Below are 17,356 nucleotides of genomic sequence, written 5' to 3'. Positions count from 1 at the left end.
TCGTAGCTTAACTAAGAAATTACAAAAAGTGTCATCTAAGGCACACCACAGTCTGAAAAATTCATAATCGGAACTTGGATTTGTATGCAACCTGTCAGTTTGAACTGCCAGTTTGACAGTTTGAACTGACAGGTTGCATACAAATCTTTTCTAAGGTCGATAGTCCACTATCATATGTTTATCATAGAAATATGAATGACCTATGATCATATTCCTATGATAAACATATGATAGTGGACTATCGGCGTAAGATTATGAATTTTTCAGACTGTCTGTGGCGTGCCTAAATGGCTCAACGATAAAAGTCCTTGATGGTACAGGGTACGTAGCAGAATGGCACAAACGCTCACGAAACGAAACGCTCGTAGATATCTATCCCTATCGCTCTTGCGTATTGGCGCGAGAGATCCAGACTACCTTTCGCGGCGTTTCGTTTTCGTTTCGCGTCGCAGAAATGGCACGGCTACGGCACCAGCCGGCGTATTATGATTCCAATTTTATCACTTATCCACGTGGATAAAGCATCCGTCTCGCTTTGGCAAGTATGTCAGCGTGAGAGTGACAGTTGTCTTATCCACGTGGACAAGTGATAAAATTGTAAGCATGATACGCCGGCTGGTGTTTCTATTTGATTCAATAATTTCCATAATGTAGAATGGTTTTACAGCGCAAACAGCCAATCCTCTCAGCTTTGCTTCAACTTCTGGCAGAAACCTACTCAAAACTAGACGATGATTTCACAACCAGGGTGGACTGTGATAACCTGGTCTCGGAGAATGGCACCAGATCTAAGGTCTATCGGCAGCTGGCTGAAGATTTGGGGGCTACTAATGAGAGCTTATTTTATTGGGATGCTGAAAGGTAAACATCAGCGGTGTATCACACTAGCTTAGGGTTGCAAAAAAACGGTTTTTTTTCGGGGGGTGAAAAAAAAACATGAAAAAAAACCGGGAAAAAAAACAGTTTTTTTTTTCTGGAGTATGTTTTTTTTAAGTACTAAATCTCAAAATTTTCAAAGCAGTTAATACTTTTATACGGTTTTTTAAACTTAATGTTAACTATTAAACGAATTTAATCAAATAACTTTAATTTCTGGTCTTATAAAAGTAACATTTACGAAATCTGTAATTGGTAGTTATCACTATTTACTATTGGCAACACCACCGTCTCTCCACGCTGCACGCCTCATTGGGGATTCCCCAATAAACGTTTGTATACTGAATGTTAATCGAATTAAAATGTACGTTACTGTTATTGAAACACGTTACAACTGACGAAAAACCGTTACTGTCGAATTATTTGTACATCTGAAAAAAAAAACATATTTAGAAAAAAAAACAATGGTGCTTGGTTTTTTCCTGTTTTTTTCATAATTCTGAAAAAAAAATGTTTTTTTTTTCTATTTGCAACCCTGTGCCATAAACTTTATCGTATTGGTGCGTCCCTATCGCACTTACAAATAGTGCGAAAAGGAAGGCCTAACATTATATCGTTTATCTGTTTACTAGCGACCCGCCCCGGCTTCGCACGGGTACTATAATGTAAAATACCCTATAATGGACGGTGATGCCATTATGGACAAAAAATCACAAATCCTTAAAAATAAGTATCTAAAATTAGTTTCTAAAAACTAACGGCAATGTACCATAAACTAGAGTTTTAAAGCTGTTTAATTTTGAAGTTTCAATTAATTCCGTTATTTCTGAAGGATTTGGCGGCAAGATAAAATTCACCAGTTTACTGAAAAAAATATCAAGACGAATTCTTAGTAATGTTGCTAAGAGAGTTGAGTTTATGTATAAAATAATAAAAAAATAAAACTCGGTGTAAACTTGAATGAGTTTTATTTACTGCATTAAGCATGAGATAAGGTATAAAACATACTAGTTTGTTGCTCCAAAGATATAAAGATTTAGCGTTATTTTGCGAGTGTCCATTCCTGGAACCAGAAAACAGCGTACCTCCTATGATGGACAAGGAACAATTTACAAAACCAAAATTTACAAGAAACAATCCTATGTTAAAATAACCCAAACTAATTTTATTTATGGTATATAAAATTGACTCATTGAGTATCAGTTGGCTTTAAAAGTTAAATTTTAAACTTATTTCACTGTCCATAATGGGGGATCCATTACTGGAGAACTGCCGTCCATAATTGGAGAAAAAACACCTAGTTTTAATTTTTTAACTATGAAGAAACCAATAGGAGTATGTATTCTGCAATACGCTTGAAATGTAAAAGAAGGATAGGACATTAAAGATTTAACACGTTTAGCGGTAGAATTTTTACATTTATCACTGAAATATCAAAAACGGGCGAAATATTTTCTTAAACTGTCCATGATTGGGTTCGTTACCTTACCTACATGTAAACCTTCCTCTACAATCACTTTATCTATTAAAAAAAACCGCATCAAAATCCGTTGCGTAGTTTTAAATATTTAAGCATACATAGGGACATAGGGACAGAAAAAGTGACTTTGTTTTATACTATGTAGTGATCACGCAACCATGCTTGCTTTGCCAGCATTACTTTTATATGACCGACTAGGGATTTGTCTATTTTCCCTCTTCACTGCTTTGTGACGCCAGCAGCTATATCCGACTTACAAAATGGACGTTTTGAGTTGAATCTTTGTTGATGTGGACAAAATTTCAAGTTGTCAAATAGGTGCATTAGGTGCAATAATAGCCCGTCAAAATTAGACGTTTGCAATCTTATTAGGTCTCCAAATCCAAAACTATTTGGACATATACTTCGTTTGTGAGCATTTCTTTTTTTTTGCCAATAATTTTTTTATTGTTTTAGGGAATTTTAGGTCAATTGTACTCAGAATCACGAGTACTTTCAATCTCACTGGGAGACAAAAAGTGTCCCAGAATTTCCATACATTTTTGTTACTTTCCTCTTTTGCTACCCCATACAACATGTACGGAAAATGTTAACAAAATAAGAAAAAATCGTGTGGTACAATTTTTTTAACTACTAGGATTGAAAAAGCTAGTAATTTTGAGTAGAAATAGCATTTTTTTTCAAAAATATCACACTTCATAAAAGTGGCAAAAAAAAAAAGAAATGCTCTTGTATACTAACAAGCATTGTTTCTTTAGTATGGGTATGGGTTGCTACCACAGATGTCATATATACCATAGATCAAGCAAACATATCTACTTAGCGTGTCAAATGAACTCAGTGAAATCCACTGAGTTGTCCGTCTTTACTCGCAGCTTGCAGCTTTCGGGCGTCAATTTTTGTAAGTTGAAGTCAATAAAAACATAAAAAATGCCTCGTTACGTGATATTCAATTGCAACAACACAAAAATTATGAACAATCAAGAGCCTGAGACATATTTAAAATTACAGGCAAGAAACAACTTCAGTACAAAATTTGACACGCTCGGCCCCTATACAAATAGATGAACTTGTTTCTTCTATATAAATAAAGTTCTGTGGTTGCTACGTTATATTTTGCCACCTTAGCCACATGCTAACTGCGTTACGTTTTCAGATCCGGCATTTTCCTCCGCTCTCGCTTCATATTATCAACCTTGAAGCCAGATACAGGTCTACAGCACGCAGCTATCTGGTCAGCCGATGAAGAGTATAAGTTACTACCAGTAGTGACCATGGAACCGCTAAGACAGTTCTTCAGAATTGGTACTGCACCTGTAAGTTCATGTTTTCAATCCTGGAGAGCACTATTCAGTTCAGACACTTGATCTGGTGATGAACAGTATAAGTTACTTCCAGGAGTGACCATGGAACCGCTAAGACAGTTCTTCAGAATTGGTACTGCACCTGTAAGTTCATGTGTTCAATCCTGGAGAGCGCTATTCACACTTGATCTGGTGATGAAGAGTATAAGTTAATTCCAGCCCCTCTAGCTCAACTTGAAGTTTCGCTTAACGTTGTGCTAAAGGATCAGGAATAAATTTAGAACCATTGAGACATCATGATCATAGTCCTCCTTGCGTTATACCGGCATTTTCCACGGCTCATGGGAGCCTGGGGTCCGCTTTGACAACTAATCCCAAGATTTGGCATAGGCACTACTTTTTACGAAAGCGACCTTCCAACCCGAAGGGTACCTAGGCCTTATTGGAATTAGTCCGGTTTCCTCACGATGTTTTCCTTCACCGAAAAGCGACTGGCAAATATCAAATCACATTTCGCACGTAAGTTCAGAAAAAATCATTGGTACGAGCCGGGTTCGAACCCGCGACCGTCACACCGAAAGTCGCACGCTCTTACCGCTAGGCCACCAGCGCTCATTGAGACAATTCTTCAGGATAACAGGTAACTTTTTTTATACCACGTCGGTGGCAAACAGGTATACGGTCCGCCTGATGGAACTGTGAACTGCGCCATTCTTTTATTAAGGATCTTCACAACGACTGCCCCTCAAGCACAACTTGCCTAATCGCGCGCTTGATGTATGGGCTCGCGCACGACAAATCGAGTTGTGCTAAAGGGTCTGGTCTGATTACCAGAAATAGCCCTTTTGTTACCCACATAATTTTATCGGAATTAAATACACAGCAAAAAAAAATTAAGGTAGGCTGCGTCAGGGACACAGCCGCGATGGATAACGTGAAACGTTGAGTGGACCACCGCTACTGAGGAGGGGACGTAACTAACTAGCGAAGGCCGCAGGCCGAGCTGCGGACAGACAGTGCTCCCAACCATAACAATAATAAGTGTCTAAAAAGCGAAGCGGCGGGCCGGAGGCCCAACGCTGAGCTTCGAAACCCAGCGAAGGCCGAAGGTCGAGCTCCGCGTAGGGCCGAAGGCCCGGAGCGTCCTCTCGGCGCTCCCAAGTACACGAGGCCGCAGGCCGAGCTGCGGACAGATAGTGCTCCCACATAGAGCAATAATAAAAGTGTCTAAAAAGCGAAGCGGCGGGCCGGAGGCCCAACGCTGAGCTTCGAAACCCAGCGAAGGCCGAAGGCCGAGCTCCGCGTAGGGCCGAAGGCCCGGAGCGTCCCTGTGGCGCTCCCAAGTACGCGAGGCCGCAGGCCGAGCTGCGGACAGATAGTGCTCCCACACAGAGCAATAATAAAAGTGTCTAAAAAGCGAAGCGGCGGGCCGGAGGCCCAATGCTGAGCTTCGAAACCCAGCGAAGGCCGAAGGCCGAGCTCCACGTAGGGCCGAAGGCCCGGAGCGTCCCCGAGGTGCTCCCAAGTACGCGAGGCCGCAGGCCGAGCTGCGGACAGATAGTGCTCCCACATAGAGCAATAATAAAAGTGTCTAAAAAGCGAAGCGGCGGGCCGGAGGCCCAACGCTGAGCTTCAAAACCCAGCGAAGGCCGAAGGCCGAGCTCCGCGTAGGGCCGGAGGCCCGGAGCGTCCCCTCGGCGCTCCCAAGTACGCGAGGCCGCAGGCCGAGCTGCGGACAGATAGTGCTCCCACACAGAGCAATAATAAAAGTGTCTAATAAGCGAAGCGGCGGGCCGGAGGCCCAACGCTGAGCTTCGAAACCCAGCGAAGGTCGAAGGCCGAGCTCCGCGTAGGGCCGAAGGCCCGGAGCGTCCCCGTGGCGCTCACAAGTACGGGAGGCCGCAGGCCGAGCTGCGGACAGATACTGCTCCCAGCCTCCCACACAGAGCAATAATAAAAGTGTCTAAAAAGCGAAGCGGCGGGCCGAAGGCCCAACGCTGAGCTTGGAAACCCAGCGAAGGCCGAAGGCCGAGCTCTGCGTAAGGCCGAAGGCCCGGAGCGACCCCGTGGCGCTCACAAGTACGCGAGGCCGCAGGCCGAGCTGCGGACAGATAGTGCTCCCACACAGAGCAATAATAAAAGTGTCTAAAAAGCGAAGCGGCGGGCCGGAGGCCCAACGCTGAGCTTCGAAACCCAGCGAAGGCCGAAGGCCGAGCTCCACGTAGGGCCGAAGGCCCGGAGCGTCCCCGAGGTGCTCCCAAGTACGCGAGGCCGCAGGCCGAGCTGCGGACAGATAGTGCTCCCACACAGAGCAATAATAAAAGTGTCTAAAAAGCGAAGCGGCGGGCCGGAGGCCCAACGCTGAGCTTCAAAACCCAGCGAAGGCCGAAGGCCGAGCTCCGCGTAGGGCCGAAGACCCGGAGCGTCCCCTTGGCGCTCCCAAGTACGCGAGGCCGCAGGCCGAGCTGCGGACAGATAGTGCTCCCACACAGAGCAATAATAAAAGTGTCTAAAAAGCGAAACGGCGGGCCGGAGGCCCAACGCTGAGCTTCGAAACCCAGCGAAGGCTGAAGGCCGAGCTCCGCGTAGGGCCGAAGGCCCGGAGCGTCCCCGTGGCGCTCACAAGTACGCGAGGCCGCAGGCCGAGCTGCGGACAGATAGTGCTCCCACACAGAGCAATAATAAAAGTGTCTAAAAAGCGAAGCGGCGGGCCGAAGGCCCAACGCTGAGCTTCGAAACCCAGCGAAGGCCGAAGGCCGAGCTCCACGTAGGGCCGAAGGCCCGGAGCGTCCCCGAGGTGCTCCCAAGTACGCGAGGCCGCAGGCCGAGCTGCGGACAGATAGTGCTCCCACACAGAGCAATAATAAAAGTGTCTAAAAAGCGAAGCGGCGGGCCGGAGGCCCAACGCTGAGCTTCAAAACCCAGCGAAGGCCGAAGGCCGAGCTCCGCGTAGGGCCGAAGACCCGGAGCGTCCCCTTGGCGCTCCCAAGTACGCGAGGCCGCAGGCCGAGCTGCGGACAGATAGTGCTCCCACACAGAGCAATAATAAAAGTGTCTAAAAAGCGAAGCGGCGGGCCGGAGGCCCAACGCTGAGCTTCGAAACCCAGCGAAGGCTGAAGGCCGAGCTCCGCGTAGGGCCGAAGGCCCGGAGCGTCCCCGTGGCGCTCACAAGTACGCGAGGCCGCAGGCCGAGCTGCGGACAGATAGTGCTCCCACACAGAGCAATAATAAAAGTGTCTAAAAAGCGAAGCGGCGGGCCGAAGGCCCAACGCTGAGCTTCGAAACCCAGCGAAGGCCGAAGGCCGAGCTCCACGTAGGGCCGAAGGCCCGGAGCGTCCCCGAGGTGCTCCCAAGTACGCGAGGCTGCAGGCCTTTCTGCGGACAGATAGTGCTCCCACACAGAGCAATAATAAAAGTGTCTAAAAAGCGAAGCGGCGGGCCGGAGGCCCAACGCTGAGCTTCAAAACCCAGCGAAGGCCGAAGGCCGAGCTCCGCGTAGGGCCGAAGACCCGGAGCGTCCCCTTGGCGCTCCCAAGTACGCGAGGCCGCAGGCCGAGCTGCGGACAGATAGTGCTCCCACACAGAGCAATAATAAAAGTGTCTAAAAAGCGAAGCGGCGGGCCGGAGGCCCAACGCTGAGCTTCGAAACCCAGCGAAGGCCAAAGGCCGAGCTCCGCGTAGGGCTGAAGGCCCGGAGCATCCCCGAGGTGCTCTCAAGTACGCGAGGCCGCAGGCCGAGCTGCGGACAGATAGTGCTCCCACACAGAGCAATAATAAAAGTGTCTAAAAAGCGAAGCGGCGGGCCGGAGGTCCAACTCCCGCGCAGAACAATTATAAAAGTGTGTAAAAAGTATTCTGCGTGGGAGCACTATCTATCTGTTGCTCGGCCTGCGGCTTCGCGTAAAAACACTAAAGGTAAACGAAATACAAAAGACAAGACCGTGGGGCCTTCGGGGCCTGCGCACCACCAAAAAAGTACTGTACATATAAATAAATAAATATTGGACGACACCTTACACAGATCAACCTAGCCCCAAACTAAGCAAACTTGTACTATGGGTACTAGTGCTAAGCGACGATATACATACTTATTATTCATAGTACTTTACTGAATTTTAACTACAATGAATCATTATCGCTTGATCGTATGTTATATGCAGCTGCCGGCGCCATTCATTCTAATGCATTTGAGGAGATGAATATGTTTTACTATAGAAAATGTATATTTATTCTAATCCTTATTAGTAAGTCTTAGTATTTTTAGTACCTTTTTACGGTTATATGCTTAAATTTTTGCATACGATGGCCTTAAAAAACGAATCGGAAGAGACTAGATTGCTTCGGTATGTTATATGCGATGGCGGCGCCAAACATTCTAATGCATATTTGAGGTGATGAATATGTTTTACTATAGAAAATGTATATTTATTGTAATCCTTAGTAGTTAGTCTTAGTATTTTAGTAATTTTTGACAGTTTTATGCTTTAATTTTAGCATATGATTGCCTCAAACGAATCGAAAGAGTCACGATTGCCAACAAGTTTCAGTACATTGCCAGCCGTTGCCGCCGCCATAGTTTCTAATGCATTATTTGATAAGATGAATAAGTTTTACTATGGATAATGTATATTTATTTTAATCCTTATTAGTTAATCTTAGTGTTTTAAGTAATTTTTGACAGTTTTATGCTTTAATTTTTACATACGATGTCCTCAAATATGAACAAGCACCAAATTTTTGTAAAAAATGCCACATTATTGAATTTTTCCAGCTGGTCATAAATAAATATGTTTGTCTTTTATAATATTTCGATAATTTAGCACGAGATCTATCTAACAATACCATTTTATGATACAGCACAATACAATTTTTGTGAGTACTTGCTAAACAAACAATACAAAAAACGTCATTTTTGGCCCGAATGGAACGCTTATACCGCAAAAGTGGCGCCATCTGTATCAACAAATTATGTATGTCCGAGTAATGGCTACTTTCCTCTACACGCTCATATTAAAATTATTTATGTGGGTATTATAGTTACGGAGATATAAGCCGCCGCGCCATAACACTTTTCGTTACACCTGGTTTTCGGTCCGGTCACTCTACTACGGGTTTTTAAAGACGTTCACCTAACGTTTCACGTCAAAATGAGTACAAGTATATGTAACTTTCTAATGGTTCGGCAACGCGCATGTGATACCCCTTGAGTTGCAGGCGTCCAAGGGTTGCGGTGACCGCTTTCCATCAGGCGGACCGTATGCTTGTTCACCACCGACGTAGTATAAAAGAACCAATAAATTCCTTGAACCTTTGAATTTGTCAACAGGCTGTACCCTGGACGATGCCAAAGTTAGACCCAAATACTGGAGAGCCAATGTTTAACGAAGATGGCGAACCTGAGTATGAGGGCTACTGCGTCGATCTCATTCAGAAGCTGTCTGAGGTAAGAGCTAGCCTGAGGAATCAATAGATAGGAAATTTATTCATAATAGGCGAGGCAAATTGCTCGTAGAACCAATGGCCAATGGGGCAGTTTCTGTTGTTCTGTTGTTTATTGTCCTAAGGCACCCCATAGGTGCATAGGGCCTCCACAAGATCCTTCCACGCCTTTCTATCTTGAGCCACCGCCTTGGCCACGTTCCAACTCAGTCTGAAATCCTGCAGCTCGTTCTCTACGCTCCGCCTCCAGGTGTGTAAAATCGCCAGCAATAGAAATTGTCAACAATGTAAACAAACCATTCTATAATATCAATATTTTGGCACAATTTTATTATTTTAATCATAATGTGAGACGAATTGATTAAATAACACATGGATTCAGCCAGTATCTGATGGGTTAGAATGGAAATTAAAGACATTTTGACTACAAGGTTTGTTTATATTGTTCACAAATTCTATTGACGGCGATTTTACGGGGCGTTTGCGGGTCATTAGTTGAGGACGACGAATCACCAATCGACGTGGAGATCCTTGGAGATCCTGTCCAGCAGTGGACGTCATCCGACTGAAATAATGATGGATTTCATAAGGACTGTTATCCCCTCAAACGCCTTGTTCCAGATTTTTCCCAGACAATTTAAACTGTAACTAACAGATTGAAGGTTATTAATTCAGTAACAAATGTTTGACAACGGCGTTCCAGGGGTTACTTAATTATGGCCAAAAAGCGACATGAAAAGGTGAAAAGTTAAAACCTAATTTTTGCTTGGACTGACAAACATTATTTTGATCTAAGGCTTTAGGGGAACGAAAGAACGGTAAAAATAAAAGCTTAAGTATTCCGCCCGTAAAACAGAGAAATAATTTAATTGGGTATTTAAGTACCTACACAAGTTTTTTGTATTGCAGTCAATGGATTTCGACTACGAAATAATAACTCCAAAAACCGGCTCGTTTGGGAGAAGACTACCAAATGGAACGTGGGACGGAGTTGTCGGCGATCTTATGAGAGCTGTAAGCAATGATTTTTTTTTCTCCTCACCCATTCGGAAAGGGTCATACTTTTCTTCCCTTCTATGAGGAAGCAAAGTGGCACTTTTCCTCCATGCAGCAAAATATCTTATTTTACTCCCTTCTTTTTTTTTCACTTCACACTGATTTATTGATGTAAAATTAAATAATTATTCTAAATACAAAAATTCTAAATACAAAATTTTTAAAATTATAAATGGGCTTACTCTTGGCCACAGACTAGCCAAAGGCACAGACGTGGCCTACGATGGAGTGAACTCGCCCAGAAAATGCCTGTTCACTCCTCATTTGTGAATGCGCACGGGAAAACGTCCCACTTTGTCGACTGCTATAAAGCCGCTTTATCAGTTTATTTATATAAAGATAAGAGACAAAGTGGGATGATTTACTAAACACAGTCACATTTGACGGTTGCCTTACACAATTTTCTACATTGGACCATTTACACATATTTTGCCGGCTGCCGGTGAGTAAGGCTGCCAGAGCTCAACGAGGGTGCGGAGTGCTGATGACGGGAGGACTTATGGAACTAACTTATTCCGTCTGTTGTCCTTTGAGTCGTCGGCAACCCGAACCCTCCTTAGAACTTGTACACTCCTTTTTCTGCGTATTTAACACAGCAAAAGGGAGTGTACAAGTTTCTAATTGGGTGACAATGCGCATGTGACACTCTTTGATTTGCAGGCGTCCATAGGTTACGGTGACCGCCTTCCATCAGGCGGGCCCACAGTGTGGGATTAGACCTCATTTTTGACCATGGTGTTTTTATAGTAAAAATCGGTAGCCTAGACCAAAACAATGCTACGACTAAAACTCCCGAATGTCAAATATGACTAGTTTACGAGAAATTATTTTTTGAAGTTTAGAGCAAATGTACCCGAAAATTGACTAAAACTCAAAATATCCTGAGAACGGTATCGATTCTCAAAAAACACTTTGAAGAGAACTTATAGAACTAGCAATATACTATCGTATGGAATAATCACCACAGTCGTAACATCATTCATATCGGTATTAGAACCAAATTAGTCATTTTCGATTTTGATTTTTTTTCTCGAAAGTTCCTGTGTATTAGCATTTCTTTTATTTTTTTACTGAAAGGTGATTAGCTTCCCTATATGCCATAATTTTTGCACTAAGCAATTCCATAGGATCTAGAAATTATGGTGTGCTTAATTACTCTATGGGGATTTTATATGGGACGTTTAAACACACTATAATTTCTAGATCCTATGGAATTGCTTAATGAAATAATTATGGCATATAGGGAAGGTAATCATCTTTCAGTAAAAAAATATAATAAATGCTAATATACAGGAACTTTCGAGAAAAAAAATCAAAATCGTAAATGACTAATTTGGTTCTAATAACGATATGAATGATGTTACGACTGTGGTGATTATTCCATACGATAGTATATTGCTAGTTCTATAAGTTCTCTTCAAAGTGTTTTTTGAGAATCGATACCGTTCTCAGGATATTTTGAGTTTTAGTCAATTTTCGGGTACATTTGCCCTAAACTTCAAAAAATAGTTTCTCGTAAACTAGTCATATTTGACATTCGGGAGTTTTAGTCGTAGCATTGTTTTGGTCTAGGCTACCGATTTTTACTATAAAAACACCATGGTCAAAAATGAGGTCTAATCCCACACTGTGGGGCCGTACGCTTGTTTGCCACCGACGTAGTATTTAAAAAAAAAACCATTTTCTACACTGGACCATTTACACATATTTTCATTTTGCAGTTATTTCACTTAGAATTAGATCATGTTTATGAAGTGTATAACTTTCTAGGAGACGGACATAGCGGTGTCAGCATTGACCATGACGGCTGAAAGAGAGGAAGTGATTGATTTTGTTGCGCCGTATTTTGAACAGAGTGGTATACTTATTGGTAAGAGCAACTTATGCCTACTATAGGTAACCTATAGTTTTTCCCCTCACTAGCTCGGAAACACGTGATTTGTCCTTTGATACCAGCGGGTAAAAATGCATTTTATCCACTAGAGGGTAAAGTAATTTGACCTTGAATAAAGTCAAATTAACTGCTTTAAAATTGATAAAAGTAGGTGAATATGGAGATGATTTACCACCTGTGGGACTACTGGAAGTAGTGATAAACGCGTTTTTTGCGTTGTAGTTTCCTCGCTATAGTGAGGGGAAAAGTTTTGTGTTACACTCGGGTGCAAATGTATTTTACTTCTCGTGTGTTAAAAAACTCGCAAGCTCAGGATTCCATTCTCGAACCACTCGCTTCGCTCGTGGTTCAACTATAGAATCCTTTCACTTGCTCGCTTTTCAATTCCACACTCGGCGTTAAAATACAACTTTGCCCCCTTGTATAACAAATAACTATTTATATAACTGGTTCATAATGGGACACTCGTGTTATCTTATTATGAAACGATACTCAAGTTTTAATGCCTAATTATGTACAATTTACATAACTTTATCTGCATCCATATAATAATCTATGAATTTCTTTAGAGATTTCCTGCCCGATTCAAAATTTCGTTATTAGATTTATTTTCGATATGGTACTGATTATTATTATCAGGAATAATCCAATAACTAACATTCGAACCGGGCAGTTTTTCTGCAGAACGAGACAAAAGTTTAATTTATTATTTACCCATACTAATATTATAAATGGGAAAGTGTGTGTGTCAGTTTGTTTGTCCGTATTTCACGGCAAAACGGAGCGACGAGTTGACGTGATTTTTTAAGTGGAGATAGTTGAAGAAATGGAGAGTGACATAGGCTAATTTTTGTCTCTTTTTAACGCGAGTGAAGCCGCGGGAAAAAGCTAGTAATCTATAAATTTCTTTAGCGAATGCCTGCGCGATTCAAAGTTTAGTTATTAGATTTATTTGCGATATGGTACACTGATTATTATTATCAGGAATAATCCAATAACTAACATTCGAACCGGGCAGTTTCTCTGCAAAATGATACAAATGTTTTTTTTTTTTTTTACTTTAAATATAGTTACTGATTGACTTAGTTTTCTTTCAGTGATACGAAAACCGACTCGTAAAACTTCCCTCTTCAAATTCATGACCGTACTCCGAACTGAAGTGTGGCTGAGCATCGTGGCGGCACTAGTTTTGACAGGCTTCATGATCTGGCTGTTGGATAAATACTCTCCTTATTCTGCGAGGAATAATCCTGATGCTTATCCGTACCCTTGTCGGTTAGTAAACTACATGGCGTATTCGAATTTAACTATTCAATTTGGATCAAATGTATTAAGGTCAAAAGTAACATTTCAAAAACTCTACTTTTTGACTTTGTCCCACTGTAATTTGGATCTTTTTAAATCAAGAGTGAATAGACATTTTTTGGGTAAACATGCTTCATCCTAGACTGCATCGGCACTTTCCATCAGGTGAGATTGCGGTCAAATGGTTTACCTGTTCCTCATAAAAAAAAAAATTGTCAAATCAGACCGATATGTAAACGTTAATCCAATATTTAAAATTCGAATACACCTGCATTTCATTTCGCTATACCTTGTAGTCCCATTTCGTAACCAATTTTACCAATATTTTTATAATTTTATGACCATTTTGAACAAGAAATTTATACCGAATGATCACAATGATCAATGAACGTATTACTTTTTACCTAGATTCGCCAAATATGTAACACTAAACACTACTTATTGTGTTAATTGTTTCTGTGGTGTGGGTAAGGTTGCCAGAGCTCAACGATCGTGCACTGTATTAAGGTCTGCAACGCACATGACATACCTCTGGATTTGTAAGCATCTATTGGCTACGCTGGCCGTTTATCAGCCGGCCCGTATGCTCATTTTTCACCGACGTCGTAAAATAAAAAATAAATCAGTAAAAAAAAAATAATGCGTGGAATCTCTCCGCGAGAAGTGAAACTTCGTAATTTGTTGTTTTTCAAAATTCGAATTGACAACACTGAGCGTTAACGGTTAACGCGTTAAACGTTCAACGTTCTCAGTTGGTAGTCGCACTAGAAGTCTCACTTCAAAAATATACCTGAGTTATTTTTTACAGAGAATTCACTCTAAAAGAGAGTTTCTGGTTCGCCCTTACCTCCTTCACCCCCTAAGGTGGTGGGGAGGCTCCAAAAGCGCTATCTGGACGTACATTGGTAGCCGCAATAGCCGCATATTGGCTATTTGTGGTACCCAAGTTATTTTTTGCAGAGAATTCACTCTAAAAGAGAGTTTCTGGTTCGCCCTTACCTCCTTCACCCCCAAGGTGGTGGGGAGGCTCCAAAAGCGCTATCTGGACGTACATTGGTAGCCGCAATAGCCGCATATTGGCTATTTGTGGTACCCAAGTTATTTTTTGCAGAGAATTCACTCTAAAAGAGAGTTTCTGGTTCGCCCTTACCTCCTTCACCCCCCAAGGTGGTGGGGAGGCTCCAAAAGCGCTATCTGGACGTACATTGGTAGCCGCAATAGCCGCATATTGGCTATTTGTGGTACCCAAGTTATTTTTTGCAGAGAATTCACTCTAAAAGAGAGTTTCTGGTTCGCCCTTACCTCCTTCACCCCCAAGGTGGTGGGGAGGCTCCAAAAGCGCTATCTGGACGTACATTGGTAGCCGCAATAGCCGCATATTGGCTATTTGTGGTACCCAAGTTATTTTTTGCAGAGAATTCACTCTAAAAGAGAGTTTCTGGTTCGCCCTTACCTCCTTCACCCCCCAAGGTGGAGGGGAGGCTCCCAAAGCGCTATCTGGACGTACCCTGGTAGCCGCGTATTGGCTATTTGTGGTGCTGATGTTGGCTACTTTCACTGCGAATTTGGCTGCTTTCCTGACCGTTGAGAGGATGCAGGTAAGATCTTTTTACTGTGTACCTAACTAATGATTAAACTAATTGGTACTAGCCGTACGTATCTAGTTACAAAAAACTTTTTCATTACAACTAGGGAACAAATCAATAGTTTTTTTTTTTTTACAAAAATTTTCACCACGCCAACCCGAACAAAATACTGACTATAAAACATCAAACTAAATCAAATCTAGCAATGTGTTCAATATTTGTGATTCAAAATCATTATTTGTAGGTAAATTCTACCAGCAAGGCATCAAGTTAAAGTTTGTATAAAATTACTTTGCGCTCTTGTGGATAAAATACAATTTTGCTATCTGTTTTCGAATAGCAAAATTGATCTTTAACAGTTGGCGAGGTGAAAATTATTTTATTGAATATTTTTTGGTGTGTTGTTTTTCAAGTAATCACACTACTATATATAAATTATAAACGGAAATATATATACGAAAGAAAAAACGACGAGGCCCACTGGTGGCCGAGCCGGGAATCGAACCCGGGTCTTCAGCTTACGCGGCTAACGTCCTTAACACTAGACCACCCGCCCGCCGTGGTACCCGACGAATTTTCTCGAGTGTATATTATCTCTGATAAGGCTAGGCGCCTTTGACCAACTCTAAGGGCCAGCAATGTGTGCTTGCACCTCCTATACGAACCGCTTCTATACGCCTCTATACGGTTCGGCCACCAGTGGGCCTTGTCGTTTTTTCTTTCGTGTATGATATTTATTTCAGTTTATAATTTTTGCATTGTTCGCGAGTACCATGTCAGGACGTTTTACAGTAAGTCAGGTACATATGTAGTGCGAAAAGATTTGCCTTCGTATTGTTACGGAAACGTACGAACGTGTCATGCTATTTCAGTCAGTGTCAATACAAGATGTACTGACATTGACTGAACTAGCATGACAAATACGAACGTTTCCGAAGGAAACCCTCTTCGCACTACATCTGTAAGACAGATTTGCTTAGACCATGTAATATGAATTCCTTTCTCGCAAGATATACGGATTCGGGCGCAAGAACGCAACAAAATAAATACTAGTAGTAACTCGTACGCAGAATCTGGCAGGGTCGCCATGTACCTACGGACTGCCGTAATAAAACTGGTTCACAAAAGATTATGATATATTTTGATCCCAAGAGGCAAGCGAGATACACATTTATATTTGTGGGTGTGCACGGAAAAACGTCCCACGTTGTCGATTGCCATAAAGCCGCTTTGTCAGTTTATTCATATTTATAAAGATACAAGTAAATCTCGCCTTAATGGTAACCGACAAGGGACGTTAAACTAAACACACTCACATTTATGAAATTCTTGCTTATATTATTTACTACAGTACCAACAGTCTGGATTGGACAAGACAATAGACCCTGAAACCAAAATTAAATCTCAATCTTCATACTTTATATACCTTTCTCTGTTTGTTTTTAGACACCAGTGTCATCTCTAGAACAGCTAGCACGACAGTCTAGGATCAACTACACTGTGGTAGAAGGATCTACCATACATCAATACTTCATCAACATGAAGTTCGCTGAAGACACACTGTATAGGTATAAAAACTTACTTAAAGTCGCCGTTAATACAATTTGGGAACAATGTAAACAAACCTTCTAGTCAAAATGTCTTTAATTTCCATTCTAACTCATCAGATACTGGCTAAATCCATGTGTTATTTAATCAATTCATATCATATTATGATCCTCAGCCTTTAATAGTACATTATGATACAAGTGCGTAAAAAAACCGGCCAAGAGCGTGTCGGGCCACGCTCAGTGTAGGGTTCCGTAGTTTTCCGTATTTTTCTCAAAAACTACTGAACCTATCAAGTTCAAAACAATTTTCCTAGAAAGTCTTTATAAAGTTCTACTTTTGTAATTTTTTTCATATTTTTTAAACATATGGTTCAAAAGTTAGAGGGGGGGGACGCACTTTTTTTTCCTTTAGGAGCGATTATTTCCGAAACTATGATTATTATCAAAAAACGATCTCAGTAAACCCTTATTCATTTTTAAATACCTATCCAACAATATATCACACGTTGGGGTTGGAATAAAAAAAAATATCTGCCCCCACTTTACATGTAGGGGGGGTACCCTAATAAAACATTTTTTTCCATTTTTTATTTTTGCACTTTGTTGGCGTGATTGATATACATATTGGTACCAAATTTCAGCTTTCTAGTGCTTACGGTTACTGAGATTATCCGCGGACGGACGGACGGACGGACGGACGGACGGACGGACGGACGGACGGACGGACGGACAGACAGACATGGCGAAACTATAAGGGTTCCTAGTTGACTACGGAACCCTAAAAAGGAAATTCGCACGTGTATCGTACGACGTTTTTCAGTACAGATGGACCTCTGAAGTTTCGACCTAACATATAATGAACCACT

The 17,356-nt window shown here is 42.1% G+C and overlaps 1 protein-coding gene across 1 annotated transcript in view; it reads left to right on the top strand.

Annotated features, from left to right (window-relative positions):
* Window positions 1-17,356, top strand: part of LOC125240135 (ionotropic receptor 25a) — a 42,514-nt gene that overhangs the window by 19,818 nt on the left and 5,340 nt on the right. Inside the window, exons 5-12 of the mRNA XM_048147982.1 lie at window positions 668-861; window positions 3,513-3,672; window positions 8,987-9,103; window positions 10,009-10,113; window positions 11,926-12,025; window positions 13,147-13,324; window positions 14,769-14,952; window positions 16,387-16,508. Coding sequence (XP_048003939.1) covers window positions 668-861; window positions 3,513-3,672; window positions 8,987-9,103; window positions 10,009-10,113; window positions 11,926-12,025; window positions 13,147-13,324; window positions 14,769-14,952; window positions 16,387-16,508 — 1,160 coding nt within the window. The remainder of the gene's footprint in view (window positions 1-667; window positions 862-3,512; window positions 3,673-8,986; window positions 9,104-10,008; window positions 10,114-11,925; window positions 12,026-13,146; window positions 13,325-14,768; window positions 14,953-16,386; window positions 16,509-17,356) is intronic.

The sequence above is a fragment of the Leguminivora glycinivorella genome, chromosome 26 (assembly GCF_023078275.1).
Source record: "Leguminivora glycinivorella isolate SPB_JAAS2020 chromosome 26, LegGlyc_1.1, whole genome shotgun sequence".
Classification (NCBI taxonomy): domain Eukaryota; kingdom Metazoa; phylum Arthropoda; class Insecta; order Lepidoptera; family Tortricidae; genus Leguminivora; species Leguminivora glycinivorella.
Note: the sequence above shows the minus strand (reverse complement) of the source record. Positions and strands in the feature narration are given on the sequence as shown.